Source organism: Monomorium pharaonis, chromosome 6 (assembly GCF_013373865.1).
Source record: "Monomorium pharaonis isolate MP-MQ-018 chromosome 6, ASM1337386v2, whole genome shotgun sequence".
In the NCBI taxonomy this organism is placed as follows: domain Eukaryota; kingdom Metazoa; phylum Arthropoda; class Insecta; order Hymenoptera; family Formicidae; genus Monomorium; species Monomorium pharaonis.
This window is the reverse complement of record NC_050472.1, coordinates 15446184-15465491: the sequence shown is the minus strand read 5'-3', so window position 1 is coordinate 15465491 and position 19308 is coordinate 15446184. Positions and strand designations below refer to the sequence as shown.

At 46.0% G+C, this 19308-nt stretch overlaps 1 protein-coding gene across 7 annotated transcripts in view; it reads right to left on the bottom strand.

Moving 5' to 3' along the window:
• Positions 1-19308, bottom strand: part of LOC105840125 (transducin beta-like protein 3) — a 191941-nt gene that overhangs the window by 144647 nt on the left and 27986 nt on the right. For 5 of the 7 annotated variants that reach the window (XM_036288352.1, XM_036288351.1, XM_036288346.1 and 2 more), the window contains one exon: positions 15877-16081. In XM_036288352.1, coding sequence (XP_036144245.1) covers positions 15877-16081 — 205 coding nt within the window. Of the gene's footprint in view, positions 1-15876; positions 16082-18766; positions 18922-18945; positions 19105-19308 lie in introns of those variants that run through there. The other 2 variants (XM_036288347.1, XM_036288348.1) reach the window with 2 other exon arrangements.

Below are 19308 nucleotides of genomic sequence, written 5' to 3'. Positions count from 1 at the left end.
TCACCTCCCTCAAAGACGGAATACGAGGCAGTAGAGAACGTAGTCTTCGACGATGCCCAACAGAGCACTCTACCAGAAAAAGATACCTTCCAACATCAGCTTTATAAAATTTGCTGGATCACCATCTATTTAATCGGTCTCATACTGGTAGTAAGGCGAAAACGCTACAGACGGAAGAAATTGCAAACTCATCAAAGACCTCGTCTCGCTGCTACATCGAAACTATTGTGCATCCAAGATGCATAGTAGAATCCAAGAGGCGAAATTGTGAGCCATACTCTATTCCGAGCAGCCGTGCACGACTCTTTCAAAGACAGTCCAAGGACCCGGTTATCACTACCTACACCTCGCCGAATCCTCCTCCAGCCTAAGCTATTCAAAGAAATGACGGCAGTCTCTCGATCCCTCAATCGTTTCGAGAACCGGATAAACGAATGGATCCCTACACCTACTGCTGCAACACCGAATACGGAAAATCACAGTGGATAAAAGGACATCGGACCGTAAATGTGCATAAATGCCCCGCGAAGGGGAATGTGAAGTGAATTACACTATATAATGACAATAAAAATGCGCCCTGTTAAATAGCTATAAGACAAATCTCTTATGTAAAGAGGAAAAGAAAAGAATTTTTCTTAGTAATAATATCGAAAGTAACGTACAAAACAGCAACGTAAAAGGGAATTTACGTAATAAAATAATAGATAAATCAATTAATAAAATAATTGAACCAATATTACTTCAAAAATCCATTGATAAAATTTTTGTAAAAAAAGATCATTCCCTCGTCTTCTCTTTTCCCCTGTAATTATATGATTGTACGCCTACGCGTTCTACTTTTATTCCTTTTTTCTTATTCACGCAAGCAATTTTATTTTTCTTTCTTTTGAATATGCAAGCCGCGATCAATTCCCTCTTATTATAATTATTACTATCATTACCATTTTTATTATTACTCGTATCGTCAATATTACTACTACCCCATTCCTCTCTCAACGTTTACCTTATTATTTTGGCAGGAAAACAGCATGGTTTTCCAAAAACTTCTGGGACTTAAAGAGAGTCGCTCTCTTTAAAAACCCAAGCGACTTCTTCTAACTCCCCTTGTGCATACGCTAGATCACGAGATCTTCATCCTTTCTCTAATTGTAAGTCAGCAGTTATATGTTGTAACCGCCGCTCACGAGCGACGGCCAACTTCGCCTCCGTCCCTGGCCGCGGCCCTGAGCCGCCCGGGTGTCGGGACGGCTATCCTCGCGAGGTTTCCCGACGCAACACTAAGTTGGGCGCCAGGTACGTTAAGCGTACCACTCTGTGTGCACCAACTCGCAAACCAATGTTTCGAGACGTGAATCTCGGGAAAGACGGGCGCACGCTAGGCGACCGGGGCGTTAGCGGCTCCGAGATCCAGCTGCTCAGCCCTCAAAGGGTAGAGGGGGAGGTTCGGTGCGGGCGGATGGAATCGGGAAGGCGAGAGAATTACTTGTACGACACAGATGTAACAAATAAAAATAACAAGTGTATTTGATCGTAAATAATACAGAAACTACCGACTCTGCGGAGCGGTGGTGGCTCGCGCGCGTTATCAGCGGGTGTCCGCTGGATATCAAATTCTTCGAGAACGGTCTGTTAAACGAGCGGGTTATAATGCGTACGCGGGAACTCTCCGACTTGTCTTACGCTTTACTCGGCGTCGTTGGAGGACGCCGACTTCCGTCAGGGTGACCTCGCCAAGGGCGAACGGGACGGATCGCAACTCCGAGCCCGCGCGACATGCGACGGACTCGTGTTCTCCCGTGCTCGAACGATTCTCGCGAAGATAAGCGCGATGATTACTAATGCTTCTCCCGCACGGCGGGATACGACAAACGCGTCGACAATTATCCGAATATACTCCCCGAAGGGCTCGCAGTCACAGTGCGATCGACCAAATTTTACAGCATTGACGAACAAAATCTTCTACGACGCGACAAGATACAGCGCGGGGATAACCCGCGACACGACGACCGGACGCAACAACAATTGACTCGGCTGCGGATCGGGACGCACACGCAACGCGAAACGATTCAGAAACACACGGCACGTAGCGAAATCACGCGGACGGGCGCGATCGGGCGAGACGACGAAGCTCCGTTGAATCCGGAAGCTCGAGATTCTCCTAAACGCCGAGAGATTTTGCGACAAGTACGCGATTTCCTCGCGGCTCGCCCAACCCGCGAAATCGGTGGCTTTACAATAGGCTTGACGCTCGTCTCACCACTTCGCCTCTCCCTGGCTGGCCTCCTCCGGGTCGGGATGACGTTCTTCCCTGCGTCCTTCTGTACGGCTAGGCTCGGGAGCTCGAAAACGCACACACAGTTTTTACGGATACGTCCGCAGCACGAGTGAGGAATCCTGGATCTCGCGGGGACCGCTCGGCGGCGCGCCCCACCTTGCCCCCGGCGTTCCCGGCCCTTATTGGCGGATTTCGCGAAAATCGATTTTCGCGCAGAGCGCGGTGCCCACGCTGTCGCCGGCTGATCGATCCACGCACGGCGGTCGATGTTTATGGGCCCCGGGCACGGGAATCCTGGCGCTTCCTTGCGCGGCCGACTCTTTTCTTTTCGCCCGGCGTATCCTCCGCCATCGGGGCGTCATTTCCTCCTCGACGGGGCGTAGGCGGATCTTGAGTTGTCGTGATTCCTTCGCCGCACTTCCCGCGGTATCGGGTCTGCAGTCGCCCCGTCGGGATGTCGGCCTCGCGCGCCGTCACTGGATCCTGAAAGCGTGATTCAGCGGCAGTATCGGAATTCTTACATGGCACAAACGGTAGGCAAGATAAGGGCGGCACCACCTGCGGACCCCCGCTTAAAAAGGGTCTTCCTTGACTCCCTCGTTGTCCGTTCCTCTGCAATCTCCGGGAAGATTTTCCGTGGAGACGAGACGTCCGACAACTACAATGAGATCTTCACAGCCACCGATCTCCGCCGCAACCGCGGTATAACGCTCGCAAAAATCTTAACACGTAATTAAATGGACAGCACGTGGGACGTCACACACACAAAAGTACAGAGAATACGCTTTTGCGTCCGCTCCCGAGCGGGAGGACGCAGGGCCCGCGTGATGTTATTGCGTAAGGGCCCTCAGGGCCTTGTGACGGACAGCAGCCTGCGGCTGTCACGTCACAACTCCCCCCTCCCCGGAGAGGACCGAGGAGGTCTTGGCTCTTGACGAACACGTCAACAGCCACCAACTTCTTCCCGCCATGCGCGAATCCGCACCGATACCGAGCTATAACGCGAACCAAGAACGATAGAAAATACCAAAAAAAAATTATCGGGGGGGGTTTCTAGCCGCGTCCGGCTACCACCGCCACCCGTAGACACTAAGACGCTAGATAACGTGGGGGTTTCTAGGCCCGGGAAGCACGCCGTCCATCTCGTGGAACGGACATACCTTTTTCCCGCGGTCCACCCACGACCTCGCGAACACCAAAGAGGAAGGATCGACACGGCGGAGAATTCTTAGGATCTTCATGCTTGCGAATGAAATTTCGATTTCTTCACGTTCGGCCGCTCCACCGCCGACGCTAAGCCTCGATTTCCCCCTTTTTCCCGTGCGACCTTCACCCGCCACCGCCAATCCAAAACAACAAAAGAGACAGAAGAAAAAGAACGAACGAACGAAACAAGACAAGACAGAATAAGGAATAAACGAGTTTCCTGACAAATCTGAGTCCGCCTCACGATCCTGTGTAACTGATATCGCACTTCCACCGGTTGGGGCCCGTGAAGGAAGGGATTGGGCTGGACAAATGAATGTCGTGAAATTAAGCTTCAGAGCTCTTTATTACGCCCTGTTAAGCCACGCAAAGAGCGAAGGAAGAAAAAAAAATTCAGCGGCGACGTCTCTCAAGGGCTCGGTCGGGGGCGTGCTGTCCGCCCGCGTCGCGCCACTCCGGTCCACAGTCGGGACACTTTTGGAGGTTGGTCCCGCGCCGGCCGCACCGGTAACAGAATTTGGCCAGGCCCCGGCTGCACTGGGAGTAGCGGTGGTCTCCTCCGCAGTTCCAGCACCCAGCTCGGGTGCCCCTCGGCTTTTTCGGCCCTTCGGTACCGCGCTTCTCCGCCCGCGCCTTGTCGACTCCTGGGTCCGAGTCCTCCTCCGCCAACTTCCACCACGGGATGGCAGCGTCGGTCCCCGTCTGTGTCCCGACTTCCCGTCGGGTGGCCGAGCCGGTGTCCGTCTGGGCCGCACTCTCCCTCGTCTCCCTTGGCTCGGGGGGGTCGGTCCCGGCGTCTCGCCGCTCCGCCTGCTCCTCCCGCCACAGCTCCCGAACGGCCTCCAACATCCTGGCAGCCCTCGGCGTCTGCACCCTCATGTCCACCAAGGCCGCCGCCAGGTGGAACTCGACAAATCGTCCCTGCATCCTCTCTTCCAACGGATGTGCGGGAGTCTAGTACGCTAATCTTCGGTGTTGACGGGATCCCACGGACGGACACAAGAAAGAATCACACAACAACACAAACATATCAGTCTACATCGACACAATGATACGGTTTCAGGTCTTTTATGTGGACTTTTCCCGCTCCTGAATTATCCAAATTTGATAGCTCGTACACCACGGGAGATAAGATTTTCGCAACTTTAAAGGGGCCATGAAATTTCGGTGACAATTTTGCGGCAATATTCTGAGATGCCGAAGAGAGCGTGTGCTGTCGCCGCAATACCAACTCCCCCACCCCAAAGGATCTGTCACGTCTCCGCGCGTTATAATAAGTCGATTGTTTTTGATAGGCAAGCTCCAGATTTTCGTTAACCCACCCGTGTAGGGCCTGTAGGTCTTTCATTCGCTTTGACCACTCTCCCGTTTCGCTTTGTTGTACCTCGGTAACATTTTCACGACGGCGACGTACCGTGCGGGCAGGCTCTAATTCTCTACCGCAATTTAAGAAGGCTGGCGACGTTCCTATCGACGAATGATGCGCGGTATTGTATGCGAAGCGAAAATCGCTCAAGTGTACGTCCCATTCCCTATGATCTCTATCAAGGAATGCTATGATCATCGTCTTCAGAACGCGATTCACCCTCTCCACGGGGTTAGCTTGTGGATGATATGGCGGAACGGTAGTGTGCTTAATCTCGTAATCGTCTGCAAAAGAACGCAGCGTACGGTTAATAAATTCTGTCCCGTTATCGGTAAGTAGAAATTTTGGCGTTCCCCATCGCGCGATTACTAGATCTTCTAATGCCTCCCGTATTAATTTCCCATTCGCAGCTCTTAACGCACGGCACTCTACCCACTTCGTAAATAAATCTTGGATGACTAAAATATACGCGAAACCTGACTTGCTACGCGGAAGCGGTCCCATAATATCGGCGGCGACCACAGTCCACGGGACTTCCACGACTCGACGACCCATGAGTCCAGCTGGGCTCGCCTGCTCGACTTTCGTGCGTTGGCACGTGCCGCACTCTCCAACGTAAGACGCGACGTCCCTAAACATGTTAGGCCAGTAGTATGCAACGATCAATCGATGGTGAGTTTTTTCTACCCCTAAGTGGCCCGCCTGGGGATCGTCGTGTGCCTCTCGGAGAGCCTCCCCCCGCAATTCCGACGGTAACACTAATTTCCACTCATTCAAATCGTCGACCACGGCCGAAGTTGTAGCACGCGGTCGCGAGTAATACAATTGTCCGTCCACTATTTTCCAATCCAGGAACCTATTCGGAGTTTCGGATACGTCGCGAACTCGATCGAGATACCAGCGGTCACGTATGTCGTCGGGAATCTTAACATCGACAACGGCGGCAAAGGGGATCTCGGTGTCACTCTCAAACATTCGGGATAACGCGTCAGGCACGTGATGTAGAGCGCCTTTTCTATGCACGATCTCATAGTCGTATTCGAGCAGCTCCAGTGCCCAACGAGCTAGTCGACCTGTCGGATTCTTTAAATTATGCAACCACCTTAGACTACTGTGGTCCGTTATTACCGTAAATTTATATCCTTCTAAGTACGGGCGGAATTTCTGAATAGCCCACACAACTGCTAAACACTCCTGTTCCGTTACCGAGTATTTTCTTTCGGGATCCGACAAGGCACGGCTCGCAAACGCGATAATATTTTCTACGTCCTCGATATGCTGAATCAGGACAGCACCCAGCCCAACGGAACTAGCGTCAGTCTGTAATACGAACGGAATCCGAAAGTCGGGACACGATAAAGTCGGAGCGGACGCCAATCGGTCGCGAATCTGCGCGAAGGCGCTTTCCTGCTCCTCTCCCCACTCCCAGCGCTGCGCTTTCTTTAGTAATCGAGTCAGAGGCTCACTTACTGTCGCGAAGTGCGGTATGAATCGACGATACCACGATGACATGCCGAGAAAACGTCGTAATTGTTTAAGGTTACGCGGCGCCGGATATTCAAATATCGGCTTAGCCTTGTCGGGGTCGATAGTTAGGCCGTCCCGCTGCAAGATAAATCCCAAATAACGAACCTGTGAGCGACAAAATTCACACTTCTCGGGATTTATCGTAAGACCGGCAGCCGTGATTTTGCTGAGAACGCGCTCTAGCCAATCTAAATGTTCCTCGAAAGTAGGCGTAACAATCACGATATCGTCTAAATACGCGAACGCATGGGGTTCCATTTCCGGCCCGATTAATTTATCCAAAAGACGCTGAAACGTCGCGGGAGCTCCGGTTAATCCATACGGCATTCTCGTAAAATGATAAAGTCCTTTCCCGGGGACGCTAAACGCAGTGATTTCTCGACTATCTTTTGCCAACGGTATTTGAAAGTACGCCTGGCTCAGATCAATCGTAGAAATGTAACGCGCCGATCTCAATTTATCCAGTATACCATTCATATTTGGTAACGGATACGCGTCCTTTTTCGAAACGCTGTTAACTTTGCGAAAATCTAAACAAAACCGATATTTCCCGTTTGCTTTTCGTATCATAACAATGGGATTAGACCACTCACTAAACGACGGCTCGATAATTCCGGCCGTTAACATTTTGTCAACCTCCCCGCGAATCGCTTCCTGCACTTTAGGCGAAACCAAATAACAACGCTGTTTAATAGGAGCGCTCTGACCAACGTCGATCTTATGCTCCGTGAGAGAAGTGACACCGGGATCGGTAACCGCGTCAGGTATCTTATTTTCCAGGAACTGTCTCAACCGATTTTCCTGGTCGTGGTTTAGCTCGGATAGCCCACAGCAAACGCAAACGCCCTCATCATCGGCAGAATCGAAGGAACGACGCTCCCAAGGTCGGTTCGCGAAATACCAGCCCCGCGATGCGAAGTCCAAGCCAATACCGAACGCGCAGAAAAAATCCATCCCCGCTATGCACGAAACGGCCAGGGCCGGCAATAGGCACACGGTAACCTCACGCTGCAAATCGTGAAGTGAAAGCGTAAGCGAAATTTCCTCTCCGATTTCCGTTATTTGTCCGTTCGCGTTGCGAATTCGGAGATCGCGCGCTCTAGTCGTCGGCAACGCTAATCGTCGTACGATTTTAATACCCTCGTCTCCCAAAATTGTTCGGCTAGACCCTGAGTCGACCAGCGCCATTAACGGGAATTCTCCGATAAAAATACGGAAATACCGTAACGGCGGTAATTCTAGGGCACGAAACGTTAAATTCAAATATTCAACGTCGTCAACAGAATCAATGTCGCGGGTCTCAACCGATTCGGCAGGAGTCGCGACAACCCGCTCTAGCGACTCGCCTCCGCGTTTCCCGTACACGTCGGGCAAGTTCTCACCGTGACGTCCTTCTTCCCGCATCGATAACAATGCACGCGGCGAGTCTCCGTGCACTCCCGCGCGACGTGTCCACTTTTCTCGCAATTCCAACAGCGAATGGTTGATGCACGTGCCGGATTCGCGGCGGCGGTCGCAGCCGGTACGACGGCGGCGGTCGGGGCCTCGGCGGCCCTCACCGGCGCGCGAGCTCGCCGACCCGGTCTTGTATTTCCCGTCGGGCCAGACGCGGCGAGTCCCGCCGTCAGGGTGTCGGTAACGCGGGAGGACTTCTTCGGCGGCCTGTATGCCAGGTCAGGGAACAGAGATTTCTCGGGTGACGTGTAATTACAGAATCGCGAACGAGACTCGTAACTCGCCTCCACTCGAATGGCCAATGTCTCAAAAGTCACAAAGTCGCGGAACTCATCGCGGCGCAGAGCCATCTGCAAGTGCGGCTGCATGTTACGATGGGCGTAATTAAGTTGTTCCTCGACAGTCCACGGGGGACTCAACCGCTCGAAGAACGATTGCATGCAGGAGAGATACTCCGCGACCGGCTCCTGTTCCCCCTGGACGCGTCTCAAAATCTCATCTCGCAACGCGAACTGAAAGTCCGGTTTACCAAAACGCGCACGCCACGCGGCCACGAAATCCTCCCAAGTTTTCCATCCATCGCGCCGATTCCTAAACCAATACAGCGCGGGTCCCGTCAAGAAAGGCGGTAGGCATTTAAATAACTCGGCGTCGTCGACCGGGCACATGGTGCGGCCCTCCTCAATGCGATCGAGAAAGGCCTCCGAGTCACTTCCACGCGCTCCCGAAAACGAGGAATTCCACCTACGCAGCGTGTGGTACATGTCCCTCGCGTCATTTCGCTTAGGTGAGCGCGGGGGCGAATTACGGGCGCGAGGGAGGTGAGGGGAGGCGACGGGCTCCATCTCAGCCACGTCGTCCTCGTCGAATTGCCCCGGGCTATCGGGTCGCATGTCCGCGGGTGGCGACAGGTGTAATAAGTTCGACGCCCCCTCCCCCGCGCTTGTCGAGGCCATTGGCTCTGGCGGGATACCGAGTTCGAAGCGTATTAGCCGATCGCGCAAAACAGTACTCCCGCCCTCGCCCCCCTGGCCCCGCTGTAGCAACTCCTCTCGCAATTGCTCCGCTGTTAACTTGTAAATCCACCCGTAACGCTCGCGTCCCTCCGACATCTCGAAAATATTATTTACGCGTGATAACTATCCCTCAAGGATACACGAACACGCGAATTCGCCGTGGACCCTCCGCTACAACCTTCACTAATAACGCTAAGTCGGGTGAACGACTCCTCGGGATAACAAACCTTGAATCGACCTGTATTATCGCCTATATAATTTTGACCGATCCGTATCAGTCAGCAACAAACGTCAAAATTTTCACGCAAAGTCGGATTACGGAGAGGCTCCCAAGGCAACACGCGCGAACGTAAACACGACGCGGGGTTCCGTAGAGAGAGATAGCGACACTCGAGCACGCCGTAATCACGCGGTCGGGCGAACAGCACAGCTCCAAATAACGAACCGAATTTCTCAAACACTGAGTACTCGCGACACCGAAATTACATGAGCCCGAAAATACTAAAAGTAAAAGGGCAAAATCCGCGACACGCACAATTTCACTTTTCTGAAAGAAAATTATAAATTAGCACAAATATCCGCTCACCAAAATTCAGGTCACACTGAAATATAACACAAAAAAATACACAGTAAAATATCACACATAAAGAAAATTCGACATGCACACGATATAAATCTCTCGCCCTTCCGAACCCGAAAGTAATAAACAAAAGATTTTAATCACTTCATTTTTACAGGGGGCCCCACGTTGGGCGCCAAATTTGTAACCGCCGCTCACGAGCGACGGCCAACTTCGCCTCCGTCCCTGGCCGCGGCCCTGAGCCGCCCGGGTGTCGGGACGGCTATCCTCGCGAGGTTTCCCGACGCAACACTAAGTTGGGCGCCAGGTACGTTAAGCGTACCACTCTGTGTGCACCAACTCGCAAACCAATGTTTCGAGACGTGAATCTCGGGAAAGACGGGCGCACGCTAGGCGACCGGGGCGTTAGCGGCTCCGAGATCCAGCTGCTCAGCCCTCAAAGGGTAGAGGGGGAGGTTCGGTGCGGGCGGATGGAATCGGGAAGGCGAGAGAATTACTTGTACGACACAGATGTAACAAATAAAAATAACAAGTGTATTTGATCGTAAATAATACAGAAACTACCGACTCTGCGGAGCGGTGGTGGCTCGCGCGCGTTATCAGCGGGTGTCCGCTGGATATCAAATTCTTCGAGAACGGTCTGTTAAACGAGCGGGTTATAATGCGTACGCGGGAACTCTCCGACTTGTCTTACGCTTTACTCGGCGTCGTTGGAGGACGCCGACTTCCGTCAGGGTGACCTCGCCAAGGGCGAACGGGACGGATCGCAACTCCGAGCCCGCGCGACATGCGACGGACTCGTGTTCTCCCGTGCTCGAACGATTCTCGCGAAGATAAGCGCGATGATTACTAATGCTTCTCCCGCACGGCGGGATACGACAAACGCGTCGACAATTATCCGAATATACTCCCCGAAGGGCTCGCAGTCACAGTGCGATCGACCAAATTTTACAGCATTGACGAACAAAATCTTCTACGACGCGACAAGATACAGCGCGGGGATAACCCGCGACACGACGACCGGACGCAACAACAATTGACTCGGCTGCGGATCGGGACGCACACGCAACGCGAAACGATTCAGAAACACACGGCACGTAGCGAAATCACGCGGACGGGCGCGATCGGGCGAGACGACGAAGCTCCGTTGAATCCGGAAGCTCGAGATTCTCCTAAACGCCGAGAGATTTTGCGACAAGTACGCGATTTCCTCGCGGCTCGCCCAACCCGCGAAATCGGTGGCTTTACAATAGGCTTGACGCTCGTCTCACCACTTCGCCTCTCCCTGGCTGGCCTCCTCCGGGTCGGGATGACGTTCTTCCCTGCGTCCTTCTGTACGGCTAGGCTCGGGAGCTCGAAAACGCACACACAGTTTTTACGGATACGTCCGCAGCACGAGTGAGGAATCCTGGATCTCGCGGGGACCGCTCGGCGGCGCGCCCCACCTTGCCCCCGGCGTTCCCGGCCCTTATTGGCGGATTTCGCGAAAATCGATTTTCGCGCAGAGCGCGGTGCCCACGCTGTCGCCGGCTGATCGATCCACGCACGGCGGTCGATGTTTATGGGCCCCGGGCACGGGAATCCTGGCGCTTCCTTGCGCGGCCGACTCTTTTCTTTTCGCCCGGCGTATCCTCCGCCATCGGGGCGTCATTTCCTCCTCGACGGGGCGTAGGCGGATCTTGAGTTGTCGTGATTCCTTCGCCGCACTTCCCGCGGTATCGGGTCTGCAGTCGCCCCGTCGGGATGTCGGCCTCGCGCGCCGTCACTGGATCCTGAAAGCGTGATTCAGCGGCAGTATCGGAATTCTTACATGGCACAAACGGTAGGCAAGATAAGGGCGGCACCACCTGCGGACCCCCGCTTAAAAAGGGTCTTCCTTGACTCCCTCGTTGTCCGTTCCTCTGCAATCTCCGGGAAGATTTTCCGTGGAGACGAGACGTCCGACAACTACAATGAGATCTTCACAGCCACCGATCTCCGCCGCAACCGCGGTATAACGCTCGCAAAAATCTTAACACGTAATTAAATGGACAGCACGTGGGACGTCACACACACAAAAGTACAGAGAATACGCTTTTGCGTCCGCTCCCGAGCGGGAGGACGCAGGGCCCGCGTGATGTTATTGCGTAAGGGCCCTCAGGGCCTTGTGACGGACAGCAGCCTGCGGCTGTCACGTCACAATGTATATATATATATATATAATAATATAAGGATGCGAAACTAGTCACTATGGTGTTAAAAATAGTGATCTATTATAAATCAGTGTTAATATTAGAACAAAAGATTACTGCGATATTCAGGGATATTGTATACCTTCAGTATTATTAATGTACAAAGTCAATCAAGCATTAATATTTTTCTCCAAAAAAAAAAAAGTGTGCTGTGATACTTAGGAATACGACATACTTTTTTTTCCTTTTCGGTATTAGTAACTTTATAAATATTCAGTTTATTAGAATTTACTAGAGGTTGAATATAGTATAAAAACACTTTACCATATTAGATATTATACATCGTTCTATGTGAAATAAAAAAAATGTATATATATATATATATATATATATATATATATATATATACTAAGCATTATTAATCTGTTAATAAAGAGTCTCAATGACTCTTAAAGAATAGTCAGCCATTAATTCAATTGAGTATTAATGTTCTAAGGAATCTTACTGTGATACCGATGAATACTGAATTTCCAGTATCACTAAATTGTTATTAAGAGTCGAACAGAAATGCATATATATTGGGGACAATAATCTATCGTTGACTTAATGACCAATTTCTTCTCTGAGAAATTATTGTCATACCTAGGGATGACACATACATTGTTAATAAACGCTATTAAGAATTATTGAATGTTAAAAATATTGATAAAGACATCATTATGTGATATATTAAATACCATAAAGTATGTTATAGAGTATATCGCGTATATCGTTATATATTATTAAATCTTCATATATATTATCAAACGTTACCAAATATGTTGTTAAATTACATATTAAATAGTACATGTTATATAATTGTAATTCCAGTTGCGTCATTATTAATTAATTCAGTATTGAAAAAAAATTTAATTATCAATAGAATAGTAGCCAAGCGCGTAATTTTGTAAGCGTTAGTTATTTTGTGAATGCGTCTGTATTTGCCTCCTTCGAGTCGAGCAATGTCGCAGCGCTTTGAACCTATTTTGTTTTAACTCTGTCTCTCTCGTGACGCTTCTTTCCGTCGAGTGACGACAGTTTTTTTTGCTTTTCTTTTTCTTTCTCTCTTTATCTTTTATCATAATTCCATTCAAATAAATTAAATTAATTCATTTTGAGTCGTTACATCTCCGATATCGCTCCACCATAAGAAGGGGGGGTGTTACGTTCGACGAAATTTTCCATAGATCTTTTTCCGTCTCATTCTGTCACGTCGCGTTCTCGCGCGGTCATCGCAGCGGCCGTCTCACCGAGCGCTCCCCCCCCCCCCCTCCCCCACGACTTTACACGCACGGGGTACCGTTCATACGCGTAATTTCCTTCGTTAAATTATTGCGCATGTAATTAATACCCTTTTTCTGTGAAAGCTCGAATTCACCGGATCACGCCAAGTACAATTAATAATTTTGTTAAAGAATAATATCCTTTTGCCTCTTTTTTTTTATTACTAAAGTCGTCAGGGTGCGGATCGACACTTCTTACGCTCTCGCTCTCTCACTATTAACAACTTAGAATAATTCAAAAATTGTTCAGTCACGCGGTTCGCGCGTGGGACCCTCGCGCTGCCGAAGCATCGGTTCAGCCACGAAGCGCGTGTTACCTGAGTAAAATAGCGACAGCTTAAGCATTACTCCAATCGAGAGGTGCGAGAAAGACGACAACAACCGGAGCAATTACAAAAGTATGCGAATTAATTACTCCGCTCACAGAGGTGATAAGAAGGAGGCGTAAAAAGCTGAACGCTGAACCCCCTGGCTATCTCTTGACCGAAAATTACAACAATCGGAATAAAAATTAAAAATTATGGAATTTTGAAAATAATAGTTATTTGTCGCGGAAAATTCCGAGAATTCGAGCTTCCCCATGCCCGCGTACCCTTAGGACCCCCTAGTTTTGGGGTATATAAGGAGCGCGAGAGCTGTGGAAATCAGCATTTTTCGCTCTAGTGAGCCATAGTACTGTTCGTAAGCAATTCTCATCGTGCTGTTCATAAGAGTTTCGCTTCATTCGTGCCATAAAACTTACACTACATACAATTCACTCAATTCAGCGATATCGATCGCCGTCGAATCAAAATCAATATATATATACATCTCAAGAATTAATAAATTAGTGATTACAATTAGTGAGTAAATTTTGCAATTAACTAATCCCGCTTTACAATCCCCCCTTTTTTTTAAATAAAAACAGCACAACCCAATAATTCTTTTGCCTTTTTTTGTGTGCTTGTTTCTTTTCCTTTTTTTTTCTTTTTCTTTCGTGTTCGGTGCACGAGTGCTAGTGCTAAGTTAGTTATAAAAAACGGGTGAAAAGGGGTTATTTCCCCCTGGTGCCCCTAGTGTTTCCAGAGCAAAGAAAAGGACGACTTCCCTGACTCCTCATCCTGTAGGCCGGGCGCTACGACTCAGGCGCACGTATCTTCCGTAAACCTCGGGCCAGAGGCGTCTATTAAGGCGTTTAAGCCAGAGGGTTTCCAATGGGCAACGGGCAGCCTATTAAGGCGCTTTCTTTCACTACATTCTCTCATCCACCGGAAGTGTACCACAGAGCAGCCTACCAAGGCGCTCTTAGTCACATTCACCCGTCTTTCCCCGCGTGGGATATGTTGCGCCTTCCCTGGGCGCTCCCTCTCACGCTCTCGACACCCTGTCGCCGGTAGCTCGCTCTTCCTCTCACTCGCGCTCACTCCCGCATCCGAAAAGCTACCCAGAAAAAAAAAGGGACGCTTCTCTCACTTTCGTCTATCTCTCTGTCTCTCCCAAAGGCACCATTAAGAGTCGCGTTGATTCTAATTCGCGTGATAGGCAGCTGGTACATAAATAATGATAATAATTATAAATCTTCACTTCTCTTCTTCTTCCCCTCTCTCTTTCTCCCTCTCCCTCTCCCTCTCTCTCTCTCTCTCTCTCTCTCTCTGATCACATAGCCACGTACTCTCGATCCGTGAGCCATAATAACCCGCGCACGTATAAACGATACATGCTGACACCCTTATAAGAATATACACATCTTGAAATTTGTATACGTATATAGTATTGCGTTCAGTTGAGTTAGTAAATATGTGTATCAAACACTACATACACACTTACTCATTACTAACCCAACTAAACGTAATGCTATATATGTATACAAATTTCAACATAGCGACAAAATGATCCAAGTTATTCCATTCGGCAAACCTGGCCACATACGGAACATTTTTCGTGACCACTTTCAATCTATGTAGATAAGTCTCCTTATTTTTACTTTATGATATTAACGTAAGGACCAATGTATGTACACATTAGCTAGGCTTATTATATAATACATCGATAGTATTTAAGAATAGTTCACTGCCTCGTCATTCACTCAACCATTCCGTTGCCCGAACCCTGAATCCCGTTATCCGTAGCCAATCAAATTAAAAATTCACGGTTACAAATAAATACAAAGATATAAATACAAAATATAGATACAAAAATATAAGGAAATAAGTAACAAAAAATAAAAAATAATCAGAAATTAAAATAATTTCTAATTATATTTATTCTTATTTATTTACTTATTAGTTTATTTGGTTATTTATTTCTCCATTTATTTATTTATTAAAATTTACTTATTAATTTATTTATTAATTTAAAAAATTAAAATAAAGTTTTAATTAGGAGAATATGTGATAAGCGCGTGGATCCTCGTAGTATGCTACGCTTCTGCATACACCGGTCACGCGCCGTCAGATTGACCAACTTTATTTATTGATAATTCAGTAAATAATAATCTGAACTAAAATTAATTAAAAAACTGTTAGTTTAAAATTTCACCCTCTTTTACTTCATAAAATAAAAATTAATCATTCTAGGACACACTGTATATATACATCAACTTATAGTTAATATATGGAGTCAAAAACAAGTATTTTTGAAGCCCCAATTTTATTGACTTTAAGCCATCGTATCTTTTAGACTTTAGATTTGCAGACCTTATGCCTACACATTTTTTATCAGTATCATCTAGACTACAATATATTTAAATTTCAGCGAATTTAACTGGGGCTGGTTCTACATTTATAAAATATGCGAGGTCCTTGGCCTAATTTGACATTTTAAAACATAAATCGCGATCCACACAAGTTTGAGAAACTGCAGTCCGGAAAGTCTATTAAGTTTGTTCTGAATTGTTTAAACAAATATCGTACAATATTATTGATCATATAGAAGTCGCTAAAGAATATCAAGGCGATAATTTTGAATTAAAACACCTACTTTTCCAATCCCATAATTTAAACAATCCACTCTTGTGATGAGTAATCACGCCTGTGTCTTCGTTACAAAGAGCAAAGCAATTTATTGTATCTTCCTGTTGATTAGCCTCTGCACCCACTGACAATATCGTGGAACCTTTGCTCATAGACAATACGGATACAACACCTCCTTTCTGACAAAATAAATACTCCGCATTCTTGCTCCACTGTAACAAAAATGCATTGTTAAAATATTACAAGACAGGCAAGTTCTATTATATTTACATTAATCTTATACAGCACAAAAAACAAATTAAATTCATATTTCAAAAATGTTGAATTATAACACTGCAAATATTGACGAAACATTTAAAATGTAGATTCAATGTTAAAAAGAAAACATTGTAGGACATTCAATGTTCCTATGTTATTAACCCCTTCAGCGGCATTGACGCCATATGGCGCAAAAACATGCGTGCCTCAGTGGGCATGGACGTCATATGACACATATCGTTTTTTTTTTTAATTTGACTGGATCAATTTGCATAAAAATTGATATCCAAAGATTTCTTGTTTCGCTAAATATAAATCCAAGATCAAAACTCTAAAATTCAAAATGGTGAACCCAAAATAGCGGTCAAAATTAATCAAAATCTTTTGATTGTTATAAAATCTAGTATCTAGAAGTTTTTTCGATCAAATACGAATCCAAGATCAAAATTGCAAAATACAAAATAACGGATCCAAAATGGCTGTCATAAATACACAAAATTCTTTTATTTTTATGAAATGTGATACTCAGGGAATGTTTTTAAAAAAACATTCATAACCATCGTTTTTACAACACGTAATCCGTAAAATAAAAAAAAAATAGATTTGTTTAGGTTACATGTAACAAATAGAAATCGACCGTATTTTAACACACTTTTTTATAATATTATAATATTTTTTATAATATTATAATATAAATTAATAAATTGAAAACTGATGTAAAGGTTTATAGTTCGCCCCAAACAATCCTGAATTAAAAACATTTAAATAAACAAAATTAAAAAATTTTTGGTCCGCCATGTCAAATCCACCATTTTAATTTTAAATTTTAAATTTTAAAATTCTTATGTCAGATTCATAATCAGCAAACTCCTGTATTATGAAATTAATTTAAATAAACCAAATTTAAATATTTTCAGTCTGCCATATTAATCCACTATTTTGAATTTGAAATTTAACTTTAAATTCATATTCAACAATCCAAAAAATCTCTAGATATCTCTTAGTCTTAAAATCTCTTTACGACGATAGCTTCAAACCTCCGGATCAGCCTTTATGTTCCGGAAGCCTGTCCCACACGTGTTCGATATAGTTACCACATACGCGTAGCAAAATAGGTTTCGACACGAATTCTAACTGCTCGGCACTCAAATCAAGTATATTAGAGGGATGTGACAATATGAGAAACATTTTACATACTAAACAATTTTGCTCGGCGCGTTTCTACAAATAGATCGGTATTAATAATTTTTATCACTTCTTATGAGAGCATAGAGGGAGAAAATATGCGGTTTATACAACATTCACCAGCGATTAAAATAACAAATTTCGATGACCTGATAATGTCCGAAAGAAAGATACGGAGGCATAGAAACATGTTGCCGAGTTCTATACGCGGTATAATTTGCGGTCCGTCAAATTGTGGCAAGTGAAACGTATTAATAAGCTTGTTGGAAAGTCCGCATTGAGTACGTTTTGAGAATGTGTATGTGTACTCGAAATCATTACAACAACCGAAATATCAATATTTGAAAAATTTATTGACACCGATTGAAGAAGTTAGTTATTTTGCATTCTCCAATAACTGTGATGTCATTCAGCCAAGTAAAGCGCGAATTCCATTTTTACCTTTGACGTGGCGTGTGATAAACAAGATACGATAAGAAACTACTTTGCAATGGGGTGACACGTGGATGTTGACTGCTTCTATCTCTGTCAGACGTATGCAAAAATACCGAAACATCTTATACGCAACAATGCGAATTTGCTAATTTTATTCAAGCAGGATGGTACCAATCTAAAGCATGCGTACAACGATCATGTAAATACCGACATGTCTTACGAGGATTTTAGCAAGATCTGTAGATAAACGACGGGAAGGGAAGGAAGGTCATCGCATGAGCGCCATTTTGGCGTCATAAAGTGTATGTGTAAGGTTGTGTATGAAAAGAGTGAGTAGTAGTAAGAAGAAGGTGGAATTGATACATCGTATTGGCCCCGGCCATTTTGGCCAAAAGACTAAATATGAATAGAAAGACCTTCCTTCCCCACCCGTCGTTCAACAGACCTTGGATTTTAGCAATTTATGTCATACTAATTGGCAACCAAAATATGGATTTTTAGTGATAAATAAGGATAGTGCGCTCGCAGATGGACGATATCGAAAAGGATTTAATAACTTCACAATACCATAAAGCAGTTAGTTGTTTTCAATACGTTGACCAAGTAGCGTTTCTCAACATGGATAACACAGATAACAATATAGATCGTGAGAATATTATGAGATTGCGAAAACAAGTGATTCAATTCGCAAAAAATATCGCGCTTTGAAAGCGGGTAAAGTGCACGAAGAAATGGCGTTGGAAAGACACTTTAAGCCCATTGTCGAACCATTAAAACAAATTGTTGAAAACACCGTTGGTGATGTATCAGATCCGATTAAAAATAAAACGTTCTTTTCGGGGGAAGACAAATACGCAAGACCAAAATCCAAACAAAAGCGATCAAACGCTTCGTTTAATAATTCTATAATAACCTCTACTCCTGTTAAAAAAATAAAACAATCAAAAACTATACCAATTAATTTGAATAAAACATCGCAAATATTACATGTAATAGTAATCTATCATACGGTCATGTACCTTCTGTCAAAGACGTTTTTAAAATTGCAGCCAATGAACCGCTTGTGACGTCTATTCGACAACAGTTGGAAACGCAAGAGGGGCGTGAAAAATTGCACACACACTATGGTCCATTAGGTCAAAAATATATGGGAGCTATTCTGAGCGGTAAAAAACCAGTCATCATAGATACTGCTTACGGAGTTTACTTCACAGACTTTGGAACGATGCTCGGCGATAAACGCATCGACATACATAAGAATGACAACATAGTCATAGATGGTAAAATATACGCGGGAACGCCTGGTCTGTACGAATTAATTTTCATGAAAATGCCCAACATGTACACGAATAATGACCTGCAAATTGATAAAAACATATTATTGGCGACAAATGCGTATAGACGCGGACATGTTGCACATAATCAAGTAATGGGAAACAAAGGGTCTAAATATAAAAATATAATTGCACCCTTACTAACGACACAAAAGTTAGACAAGGTCTACCGAACGCTATTACATTAAATGACAAAAAGATCGACTTTGTTCATTGGGATGATCCCA